This window comes from Sus scrofa, chromosome 5 (genome assembly GCF_000003025.6).
Source record: "Sus scrofa isolate TJ Tabasco breed Duroc chromosome 5, Sscrofa11.1, whole genome shotgun sequence".
Classification (NCBI taxonomy): domain Eukaryota; kingdom Metazoa; phylum Chordata; class Mammalia; order Artiodactyla; family Suidae; genus Sus; species Sus scrofa.
The window spans coordinates 22,324,472-22,336,964 of NC_010447.5; the positions used below are offsets into that span (position 1 = coordinate 22,324,472).

Consider the following 12,493-nt stretch of genomic DNA (forward strand, 5'->3'; position numbering starts at 1 on the left):
GTAGACGTGGCCCGAATCCTGTGTTGCTGTGGCTCTGGCATAGGCTGGCAGCTACAGCTCCGATTAGACCCCCAGCCTGGGAACTTCCATATGCTATGGGAGTGGGCCAAGAAATGGCAAAAAGACAAAAAAAAAAAAAAAAAAAAAAAAAAAGAATAACTGTTTGGTTTTTTTCTACATCTAAAACTGGTCTGTGAAAGTCTCTGAGGCCTAGAAACCATCTTCCAAATTCATTTCTTCTATCAATCACCAAATAAATCTTCTGAAACTAATTGTATGAAGCAATGAGCAAGACACTGTTGGGAAAAATCATGTACAAAACAATGATACTTCCATTTATATATGATGTGCTGTGTGTGTGTGTCATATAGATGTAGACACATGTGTATGATGTAGCCAGAAGAGTCAAAGAAGAGAAAAACCCACCTACCCACCAACCATATTGTCACTCTCTGTTATAATATGTAAAAATCCTTTATTGTTGAGGGGCGGCGGGAAACTTCATGTTTTTAAGACGTTACAGAAACTCCAGGGCAACCTATAGTCAATGCCCACAGGAACGGGGGATGCTCACTAGGCAGTTTCTACAGACGGTGGGGTAGAGGGATGTGGAAGGAGTCAAAGTACAAGGGGGTTACAAGGATGGGGAAGAGGAAGGGAAATAGGAGCACATGCACCTGGGGCTTGGGAGAGGGTTACAGGTGTCTTCAGGATGCAGCCCAGGAGTCCAGAGGTGGAGTGCTGTGGCAAAAAAAAAAAAAAAAAGAAAGAAAAAGAAATCACAACCAACCCCTGGAGAGGCAGGGGAGAGAGGGAGGGGCCTCTGTGAGGGAGAAGTAGACAGAATGAAAGTCTTAACCTCAGCTATCCCTGTGGCCTTTGGACTTGAAGACTGAACTCGCCTAACTGCAGGTGTGTGCATCTTCCCTGCTGCCAAGCTTATCAGGTTACTCGTTTGTAAATACCGTGCACATAGCCTGGGGGGCCCATCCAGAGAGATGCAATGGTGAAGTTCTTATCATCCTGGCTTCCCCATGAGCCAGGCAAACACACAGCCCCATCTGATGGACCCTGGCACTAATGCTCCCCCAGCCTCATCCAGACCCTCTTCCTCTTTCCAGACAGCTTTGAGAGAAAGGACAGGCCCACGGATCACTTCCATTTTCAACAGTTTCCCATGAATGAAATAAGATGGCACAATGATCTATGTTGATCCATCTCATTTAATCTCCTGTAAATGCCAGTCCCCTGTACCTCATGTCTATTCTTCCCTGTACCTCGCAGGGTGAGGATGCACCATCAGTGGTGAGATTATGAAGGCTGCAGTTATGGGTCTGGTCCCTCTGAAAAGAGCCTAGATTCACCAGAAAGCATTAAAAGTAGATTTCCACAATATGGTTGTTTCTGCCATGTGTATAAAATACTATAGCAAAATTGCACTGTAATTATCTTTATGGCTGATGCATAACGTTGGGGAGAGTATGTCATCCAGATATAGCTGCCCGTATAATTATCTGGCCGTGGGCAGGACTGAAATAACAATCTAATGAGAGTAAAATGATACAGTAAGTACCATGTAATCAGCAAGTTACGGTTATTACGGCTCTTTGTGCCCTTTCACCCGACACTGAATGGGGGGCCAGGCCTGGTCTCTGGGCCCCGGGGAGTCATGCATAGGCAAGTTCATGGAGAGTCACCTCCTGGTCCTTGGGTCTCCCTTGAGACCAATGAGTGTGGGTAACAGAGCCCCAGGGAGAGGGGCAGGAGTCTCTGTGAAGACAGGCTTCCTGATCCTCCCCTTTCCTCCCCCTACACTTTCTTTCTTTGGTGCAAAGAAAGCCGCCTGTGAGCTGCTATCGCTGTGTGTGGGAAGATGGTGTCCAGGGGGAAGTTTCCGTGTTTTGACAAGACATGTCCCCGGGGGCACTCACCCACATACCAAGTGGAGAGTTGTCAGCCCACTCAGTCCCAGGGTCCAGCCCAGACAGCTCCAGGCAGACAGACCAGAGCCTGCCAGGGACAACACTGGGACATTCCCCACACCTCCCAGACTGCAGCAATCGCAATAAAGCCAACACACAGGGATGTGCGCCTGTCACTGTTGTGAATGCTTTGCCTATACCCAAAACCACACCCCTGCGAGACAATGTCATCACCCCCGTTTTTCAGATGAGGCTCAAAAGGGTTATGTAATTGGGCCAAGAGGACACAGCTCGGGAGTGGCAGATCCAGGATTCAAACTCGGGACATGCTTTTATCTATTACATTACCCGGAGCAATTAAAATATAGTTTCCAGGTACTCCCCATTAGATTTCAGAGTTACTTGCATTTCTTCCTAAATCACCCTGGCAAAGAACTATATAGTACCTGGTAACCCAAGATTTGGAATGGCCTGGGCAGTTTCAGCCTGCCTGGGAAGCAAAATGCTTCACCTATGACTTAGATGTGGGACCTGTAAACATCAGATGATGATCTCTCCATCTTTTGCACGAGAGATCAGGAGAGAATGGAGTCCAAACAACACAAGCTGCCCATCAAAGAAGCCCCAGGGGGAGCCCCTCGACCCCTATTTCCCACCACTCATTCCTGCTCAACGGTCAGCCGGGGTCCATGAGACAGAGGAAAGAGATGAGAAAGGGGTGTGTGCATGTGTGTCTGCATGTGTGCATGCACACTCACAAATAAGCACGCCCTTTTTTTTTAGGGCCACATTTGTGGCATATGGAAGTTCCCAGGCTAGGGGTCTAATCAGAGCTGTGCTGCCAGCCTACACCACAGCCACAGCAATGACAGATCTGAGCCACGTCTGCAACCTACACCACACCTCATGGCAATGCCAGATCCTTAACCCACTGAGCAAGGCCAGAGATTGAACCCGCAAGGTCATGGTTCCTAGTCAGATCATCTCCACTGTGCCACGACAGGAACTCCCAAGCACGCACTTCTAAGTGTCAGGCACTGGCAGCGTATTTAAGGTATTAACAATGAGATTAACTCCCATAGCATCAGAGGAAATGCTCTTCCGGCCACTCCCCCGCCCCATACACACACAGTCCCCTCTCCTCTCCCTGACCAGCAATCCTTACCTCATTCCACACTGGGGGGATACTTGAAGGTGCCAAGGCTGGGGGCGTTCTCTTGGTTCCCATCAACAGGAGTGCCTGGGGTGAGGTAAACAATGTACTTAGGAGGGATTTTTCTGCATATGACCTTCACCCTGACCCAACGACAAAGGGCTGGCTATGCAGGACAGCTTAGAAGACAGTGTTGAGAAGAGGAGGGACGCTCTGTACCAGAGATGGGGAGGAAGCAGAGCCTCCCTGACCCCCTTTCAGCTGCAGCAGGACTGTCTGTAAAGGCCTCCCGACTCTGCTCCCAGGTCCAAGCCAACTGGGCGGGAGGGCAGAGGAACTCTCACTGTAGCTAAGAAAAGTCCTCTCTTTCCCTCTGGTGACAAATATAGGCAGTTGACTTCTGCTATATCTTTGCCAGGACCCTACCCCTTCCACCACATCTCCACATGCTCCTACCTGGCTGGATGTTCCTCTTGCCCATAAGACCCACAAAGAAGTCATGCATGTCACCTGCAGAAAAAGGGCCAGTTGTCACCAGTGCTGATGAGGGGCTGATACGCTGCCCCTGGCATGTGTCAAGACTTCTGAGGATGAGTTTCTGGTCTGTTTCTTTATCTCACTATCCCCACAGTTAGCAGACTATCTCTTAGGCCCACCTTTTCTGTCTACCTCTCCCTCTCCCACATTCCAAGAACTCTCTAAAATTCTCTCACCCAGCAGGTGCCTGGCTTAGAATCTTCACAGCCACCAAGAGACCTCTTGGTTCCCAATCACCAGCCAGGAGAGGATACTCTGCCCTGCCCCTCACATCTGCTTCCTCCTACCTCCCTGTGGCCTCTCACATTCAGGAAAGGCTGGCTGAACATTTGCAGCTGGCATGTCATTTATGCCAGCTGAGAGGGAGCCAGCCAACATAGTCACTGGGCCCTGTGCCCATGGAGCTCTGGGCAAGTGGTCAGCAGAGATGGGGAGGGAGAGGAGGCTACTCACGTTTCTGGGGAAGCGATGATTCCTTAGCACCTGTGAAGCAAGAACAGGCATGGAACTGTGTGGTGGACTCTGGGAAGTGACCATCAGAATGGGTTCAGATCACAGCCCTCACTTTTTTTCGTATTTTTTAGGGCTGCACCTGTGGCATATGGAAGTTCCCCAGCTAGGGGTCGAAATGGAGCTGTAGCTGTCAGCCTACACCACAGCAACAGCAATGCCAGATCCGAGCCGCATCTTCAACCTATACCACAGCTCATGGCAAAACCAGGTTCTTTAACCCATTGAGCAAGGCCAGCGATCGAACCCGTGTCCTCATGGATACTAGCCTGGTTTGTTACTTCTGAGCCACAATGGGAACTCCACAGCCCTCAATTATTCACTAAACCATCTCCAGTCTTCTTCGCATACAAAGGGTCTCCTGGGACAATTTTTTTTTTTTTTTTTTTTTTTTTTTTTTTTTGTCTTTTTGCCATTTCTTGGGCTGCTTCCGCGGCATATGGAGGTTCTCAGGCTAGGGGTTGAATCGGAGCTACAGTTGCCGGCCTACACCACAGCCACAGCAATGTGGGATCTGAGCCGTGCCTGCAACCTACACCACAGCTCACGGCAATGCCGGATCCTTAACCCACTGAGCAAGGCCAGGGATTGAACCCGTAACCTCATGGTTTCTAGTCGGATTTGTTAACCACTGATCCATGACAGGAACTCCTCTCCTGGGACAATTTAATTCTCAGAATTCTGCCCACACGTCCCTCTCCCCGGGGCTGCTTCCTACCCACGCTAGCCTTGCTCAGCATTTTGAGCAATCCATCCAGGGAGATGGAGCGGCTGTCACAGAGTCTCCGGAGCAACGACGAGGGCAGCTGGTAGAGATTTGAGTCCTTCTAGGGAAGAGAAACAAAGAAGGCTGAGGAGGAGGCTCACACCCAATCCACTCACTCATTTCCCACAAGAAATGGCCTCTTCTTGAGCCCATTGCAGCTGAACCTGACATCTTACTTCCTCTTGTTTACCCTGGAGGAAAAGTGGGCTCTCAAAGTGTGGTCCATGGACCAGCAGCATTATCGCTGGGCGCTTGTTAGACATGCATTCTCTCAGTTCTACCCCAGACTTACTGAGACAGAATCAGCATCTTTAGCCGGCCTCCAGGTGATTCGTATGCCCAGCAAGTTTTGGGAAGCACATGTTAAGGGGACATATTGGACACCCCTGTGTGCTGACCAAGTGTCCCAGTTTGTTCAGATATGTGAGGATTTTGGTGCTTAAGCTGAGACAATCCTGGGAAAACTGGGACAATTGATCATGTTATCTCTCAAGCTCAAAGGGGGCTAACCTTCAGACCTCTCTCCCAGCTCCTACCACTTCTCAGTGAGAAAGGCCACTGGTTCTTTTCTCCTTGGTTCTTTTCTCCTGAAGTGTTCTGACCAAGGATGTGGTTGCCCTACTAAATGAGTGAGCCACGAGTCCCCCAAGAAAGGCTCACCAGACAGAGTTAGTGCTCTCTGCCCTGTGCTCCATAATTGGGTCACAGACAGGACTCCAGCCTGGGGACAGGTGGGGGCAGGCAGCGGGCACACCTGCGGGTTCTTTTCTCCTGAAGTGGTCTGACCAAGGATGTGGTTGCCCTACTAAATGAGTGAGCCACTAATCCTTACCAAGAAAGGCTCACCAGACAGAACTAGTGCCCTCTGCTCTGTGCTCCATAATTGGGTCACAGACAGGACTCCAGCCTGGGGACAGGTGGGGGCAGGTAGCGGGCACACCTGCGGTCCTGCAATTGCCCCACTCTGCACTCTGTCTGTGGATGACTCTCCACCCACACTTCCTGCTGCCTCCTCCTCTCTTTTCTTCTCCATCGGTTTCTGCCTCTGGTTTTCTATCCCTCTCCCCTTTCTGCCCTGCATTTAGAATTTCAGGAAGGCAGCAGGCAGCATGCTCACAATGAAGGCTCATCTCCTCCACAGTTGAACCCCATGCCAAAAATGGACTGCCAAGCAGGGGTTCTTAATCATCTTGTTGATTTTTTTTTTTTTTTTTTTTTTTTTAGCAACCTGGGGACAGCAGCATGGTTGGTGGGTATACATCACACGCCCAGCTAATTGTAGCTGCAGAAGACAATGACAATGATCACATTTGGAGATTTTCATCTTGAGTCTCAGTGGTGCCTCCTTCTGCAGAGCCCAGGGGTCCTTGGGGCTGCTGAGCACAAGCAGATGCGTATTACCCAAGATGCACCCTCAAACATGCCAACCTGGATGCCCAGGAGCACATATATTCTATCCTTCTCCCATCCCAATTTCCCTCATCCTCACAGACCTGTGACAAGAAGAGGCAGGATAGCAATTTCTTTCTCTTACTGACCCAGAGGGGCAAGGTCTCGAAGCAAAGTTGTCTTGGAGCAACAGACCCAGATATTCTGACTCTCTCCAGCTGGAACTTTGGGTTCCACATACAGTGTCCAGCCCATATTTGGCACTCGCTCTATGTTTTCTGAACTGGTTCTGGTCCTTTGGACCTGGTGCAACTACTGCCACCTGCAAAGCTGCCAGCATATGACGCCCTGGAACACCCCACCAGCTGGACGAAGGCTAGTGATCCCTCTCTTTGCCCAGCACATAGCTTCCCATGCAGCTACTTCCCCAAATGGTTCAAATACTCTGTGCATCTCCTGTAATGAGATGCTGAACAGATTTGAGCTGGAGAGGCAGTTAGACTTCACACACTGAATTTGTAATAAGTTCCACCTGTAATCATCTTAAAAGCATTCGTACCAATGTAATTGCTGTCATTTCAAAATCTTGAAAAGACTTCCTCTCTGCCCTCCCCTGGTACCCCTACTCTGACAAGTCCTATTCATTTTCTTAGAGAAACTTTGGAAATTGGGGCCCCAATTTGTTTTGTGTCTTTTTCCTACCCTGAACTAAGCAGAGGCTAGAGGGGGACATGGGAGAGGAGAGAAGAAGGATTTGGGATCTAGGAACCTGAGGTTACTAGAGGTGGATGAGTAGGGGATAAGGGAATTTATCTGCATTTTGGAAACAAAATAATACACAAAACTGATAGGTAAGAGAGCATACAAATGACCATTTGGGAGAGAAATTCTGTGTTTCATACCATCTAGGAAGCGGGGAAGATCTGTCCGTCTGCAAAGGGACAGAACCTGAGCTGGACCATAAGGAATAGAGACGACCCTAGCTGCCCCTCCTAGTATGACCCAATCACCAAGTGATCAGACAATCGACCAACCAAACAATATATTAGTGGGGTACCTTTTACATATAAGATATCAAAGACAGGCAGAGGGACAGGGACACTGACAGACATACTGGGAGACAGAAAGTGAGGCCACCAGAGAGGCAGGATAGTCTAACCCTCCGATGGGTAACCAGGTAACTCCCAATCTGCCTGTCCACTTTCCTCCCTACAGCTTGTGGAACAGGCAGAGTGTGGCTCCCATTGTGGTGCCCAGGACTCTGCCAGGGCGGGCAAGCCAGAGGGGGTGCCTTACCTTACTGTGGCCCCCACCGGGCATCAGCTGCTCCTGAGACTCCTCACAGGCAGCCCCCAAACTCCAAGCCAAGCTGAGGGCCAGGATGGCTACGAAGAGCAGGGTGCTTCGCATGATACCTAGGAGAGCAGAGGGACAAGGACAGGAAGGCAAAGAGAGAGACACAACTCGGTGCAAATGCAGGAGATGTTCACGATCAACGGCCTCGCCTGACCCTGCTTCCCCAGCGCTCCCAATCCTCCTGCCCAAGCCTTGGTCTGGGAGAGTCTCTGAGCAGAAGGGGCTCGGTCTCCCTGCTCCCTCATCACATATTTCCCCAGGATGTGCACCTGCCAATGAGCAATGGTGCAATGGTGCCGGGGACTCTAGGCTCCCAGGGAAGATGATAGATTTATAGGACATGCATGGGTCTATTTCCTTAGTTGGCCGGAAGAAGGATCCTGGATGCTATTTTCCAACCCTAGGTAGCCCCAAGACTTAGGCAAAAACTTTCTAATATTGGAAGAATCAGTCTGTACCCATGACCTCCAAACATCACTACATCAACCTCTATCGACTCTGCTAATCTTCCCAGTATCCTGCTCCCCGATCAAAGGCTGCCACCTTTATTCCCTCCTGACTCTGCCCTGTCCTATGGTGCCACCTCCAACCAGCCAACATTCTCCCGCTTGTGCCTACCTGTGGAGCAGCTTTGAGCCTACGGCAAATGGTCTAACAAGATCCGGGAGCTGGCCGAAGACTGCCCGCTCCCCACACACGCTGCTGGCGCTGCTGTGAAGAGAGAAAGGGGGAGTGGAGGGGCTCTGGGAATGTGGCAGGAACTCCAGCCCAGCTCCCTGATAAAGGCTCTGGGAGGGTCTGGGGGAGCCGGGGGAGGGACTGAGAATCACCAATCCCAGGGTGGCTGGAGGGGAGGGGAAAACTGGTGGGGGGAGAGGGGGATATAGGCTGCAGCCACACACACACACACACACACACACACACACACACACACACACCACAAACCCAGCAGAGAGCTGGAGTTACAGCAGCCCACAGTCACACACACACACACACACACACACACACACACACACACACACCACAAACCCAGCAGAGAGCTGGAGTTACAGCAGCCCACAATCACACACACACACACACACACACAAACCCAGCAGAAAGCTGGAGTTACAGCAGCCCACAGTCACACACACACACACACACACACACACACACATACACACACACACACACACCACAAACCCAGCAGAGAGCTGGAGTTACAGCAGCCCATAGTCACACACACACACACACACACCCCACAAACCCAGCAGAAAGCTGGAGTTACAGCAGCCCACAGTCCAATAGCCCCTGAGCTGGACATGCTAAGGGACAGTGTCTCATAGGGTTTGTCACAAAATTTCCATGCCAGATCTAACTCAATAGGCGCAGTTCCTGGGTTCTTTCTCCTCTTTGTCCACCCACCAGCTCCTTGCCCTTTAAACTTCCAGCCTCAACTGCCAGTCTGAAACAATTTCTGGCAGGGGCTTCTCTGACCCTCCTCCCATCAGGACGACCAGGCTCAGGACCCTGAGGACTGGGCAGTGAATCTGACACCCGCCTCCAGTCCTCAGTTCTCCCTCTGTCCCCCTTCCGGCTGAAGCTGACCCATCGTGCATTGGTCCTCAGAAAAACTGAGGGTCAGCATTTCCCTCTGCAGAGAATGCAGAGATCGCCAGTGTGTCTGTCTGCCTCTGCCACCTCCCCAGCGCTAACGCCTCTCCCCTTGGCCCTGAATCAGACTGACTTGGTTGCATCCTTCCAGGGTTCTAACTTGTATCCTTCCTGCAGTCATCTCTGAAAGGAGGAGCAGAACACCATAGCTGAGCTCTTCCCCTATCTTCGCCCCCGTTCCAGCATTGATCCTTAATTGCTTCTTTTTCTCCTCACAGTTACATTTTCTCCCCACTCTGATCTGTCTACCTACAGTTCAGACATCTTCTCCCCTGAACTTGCAAGCCTCTAGTTCCCACCCCACAGTTGAGGAAGATTATTCTGCCCAATTCACACCCAAGGTAGAGAGCCCCAGGGGACAGTCTGAGTCAGTCAGGATTTGAGACAGACACAGAGAAAAACGCTGCTGCAAGAGATGAGGGGAGGCAAAGGGAAAGCCAGCTTCAGAGCAATCATCGCTCACAGCATTTACAGTGGGTGCGGGGCTTGAATATTTGCAAGGTGCTTCAGCAGAGAGAAACCTGATCAATTTTCATCACCACCACCATGTAAGAAAGAAACATCCCTATTTTCAGATGAGGGAACTGAGGCCCAAAAAGTTCAGTCACAGGCTCCTGGACATAGAGCTACTGGAGAACAGCCTCAAATTCAGGTTTTTCTCACACCAAACCTCCCCTTCATTTTACTGTGCTTGTCTGTACTTTGAACAGCAAGGGAGCAGTGGCATCTCCCAGAGGGAGCAGAGGTTCACTTCCCCAACAGACCTGAAGGTCTGGGACCTTGTACTCTTCTACATTTTGGGACCTGGAAGGGAATCATAGCTCTGTTGTATATTTACTACAAAGACTCCTGCTCACCAGCACCTTGCCCAATCAGCTGCCACTCCATTCTCCATATGCTCTTGTCTCTTTCCTTCGTATATATGTTACCTCAGACATACTGTGATTTTACTTATAGTCTGTCCATCCCACTTCCCCACCAGAAAGTCAGCATTACAAGCGCAAGGACTTTCATCTGTTTGCTACTGGATTCCTAGCTCTAGAGTGTGTGGCATACAATAGGTACTCAATAAAATTTTATAAAACAAAAAAAGCCCAAGTCCAGCTACTTGCATCGTAGCCACAATAGGAATTGCTCATAGAGCCTCTCAAGCCCTGCTAGGGTCCCCAAATATTTGTCTCCCCATCCCACTCACCCTGGGGCTTGGGTCATATTGAGAAGTCATTCTGGCTGCACAGGGCCCCACGATCACCCCGAGTCAGGGCAGCAGCTAGATCTCAAGGCCCCCGTATTATGTGAGAGTCTAATGAGGCCTCATTTAAAGTTTCCCATTACCCAGCTAATTACAGGGCCATGTGGGACAACCATGGCCCAGGACCCAAAGTTGGGATCCTTTGGTGGGATGAAGGGTAGAAGTGGAAGTCTGTTTACATGTAAATGCTATGACTGGTTCATGCCTTTGAAAAGTTTAGGTGCTATTCCTAATTGGACCTGGCCATCTCCCACCTCCTCCCCTCCTCCCTCCTCATCAATCTGGGAGAGGAGGTCCAAGCTGGGCAGGCTAGAGGGGATTAGGGGTGCAGGAGGAAGATCATGTTAGACTGAGGGCTGACTAAAGCCTCCTGGGTCCCATCTCTGCATCAGCCTCCCTCCCCCAGTCAAGCCATCCAGCCCAGCCCCCAAGCCACGGCGCTAGGGAAGCAAGGCTTCAGCAAAGGTCCACCATGAATAATGTCCTTTGATGATGAGGCATCTCAGAGAGGATGGCAGGAGCCAAGGCTGGAGGGGGTGAGGGAATGGCAGGGAGAATTGATCACCCCTTGATCTCTGGGATTAGCAAGGACTTGAAAGAACTGATGCTAAATCAGAGAGGTGATGAAGGAGGGAGGCTTTGGAGGGTTAGGACAGGCTGGCCCTCTCTTTGCCCACAGATCATATGCAAATAGCATGTAAAGCAGGTGTTGCTGCTGCAGAGCACCTAGGTGTTTTTCCTTTGAACACTTACTCTTCATTTGAGCCTGTCACTGGCCCAGAGGAGCAGGGTCCCTAGCAGATCCTTCCTCTGGAGCTCCCCTTCTTTGTTGACGGGGTGAGTTGGGGTAAGGCCAGGAAAAGGTTGAGCTGAGAGGAGATAGATTGGCTGACTGTTCCCAGGGGTCAAGATGGAGCATGTGCTTGTGTGCACCAGATGGCCTGTGTGTGTCCACCACATGCACAGCTTGGTGCAACGCATGGACCTTTTGAATGTCCTGGAGGGATGCTGAGGGCGGGTCCAGGGCCACACAAGGCCCTGGATGGAGATCCAGTGAAGAATGGAAGGATGACAGATTCTGTGTCCTGTGTCATCCTGCAGCCAGGACAACAGCTGGGGGATGACCCACAGACCTGGGGAAGGAACGGGCCGATCCAGGAGGGCTGAGGCAGAGCTGGTTTGTGCCATGAGATGCTAGTATGGCCCCTCATAGAGGTTAGGGGACGCCAGGATGGCTTGTGCCCCGCAGAGGCTCAAACCACCTAGACTTTGGGTGGGCAGTGGAACTTCAGCTTTTCCCATCATGATGGAGCCAATTCAAACCCTCTAACACAGGTAGGGAAACTGAGCCCCTGCAGGGGAAAAAAACACACTCTCCTGAGCCCCAGAAGAGAAGCAGAGATGGAAAAGAAAAGGAGGGCAGGAGAGATGGGAGAGTAAAGAAGAGAGGAAACTACCCCCACCAGCCCCCTAGTCCCCCCAAGTTCCTCAGCCTAGCATTCGTCCACATGACTCAGGGGGGAAGAACCCCAACCCTTCTGCCTCCCACCAGCCCGGAGGGCTGACAGTGCCTTCAGCCCTGGAAAGGAAAAGCAGGACAGGGAGCAGCAGCTGCATATTTTCCTGAAATTGCTTCTGAAAATGACCAGACACTTCACTGGGAAAGTGACGACAATTTGGGCCCTGGGAGCAGGAGATGAGGCAGCGAGTGGAGGCGGTCAGGCTCTGGTCACCATCCCCCTCTCTGATTCTGAGAAGTCAAGGATAGGGGGGAGCTGTGGGGGTGGCACAAGGGTGGCTAGAGCCCCAGCCCAGGACATAGCCCCCCACGACAGCTCTAGCCCCTCACCCATTAGGAAGAGCTGCCTCCCTGGGTCCTATCTCAGCTTAGAGCAGGGTGTGCCAGCCCGCGAGCTGGCTTGTGCTCTGAGAGCAAGATTAATCTGCAGGCAAGA

At 51.1% G+C, this 12,493-nt stretch overlaps 1 protein-coding gene across 2 annotated transcripts; it reads right to left on the minus strand.

The window, feature by feature from the left end:
• TAC3 (tachykinin 3) lies at positions 456–11,993 on the minus strand. 2 transcript variants are annotated; one of them, XM_005663900.3, is made up of 7 exons: positions 8,252–11,993; positions 7,574–7,692; positions 4,841–4,946; positions 4,066–4,095; positions 3,532–3,585; positions 3,088–3,162; positions 456–741 (listed from the first exon to the last, which is right to left on the minus strand). In XM_005663900.3, the coding sequence occupies exons 2-6, from the start codon at positions 7,685–7,687 to the stop codon at positions 3,089–3,091; spliced, it is 378 nt and encodes a 125-aa protein (XP_005663957.2). In that variant the 5' UTR covers positions 7,688–7,692; positions 8,252–11,993; the 3' UTR covers positions 456–741; position 3,088.

Bases quoted from the DNA above. Each gene is read 5' to 3' on its own strand.
- TAC3 (XM_005663900.3), bottom strand. From the start codon at position 7,687: ATGCGAAGCACCCTGCTCTTCGTAGCCATCCTGGCCCTCAGCTTGGCT. The intron at 4,096-4,840 runs GTAGGAAGCAGC...CTTGCTTCACAG, and splicing joins GCTGAGCAAGGCTAGCGTGG to GTGCTAAGGAATCATCGCTT. The intron at 3,163-3,531 runs GTAGGAGCATGT...ACCTCACCCCAG, and splicing joins CAAGAGGAACATCCAGCCAG to GCACTCCTGTTGATGGGAAC.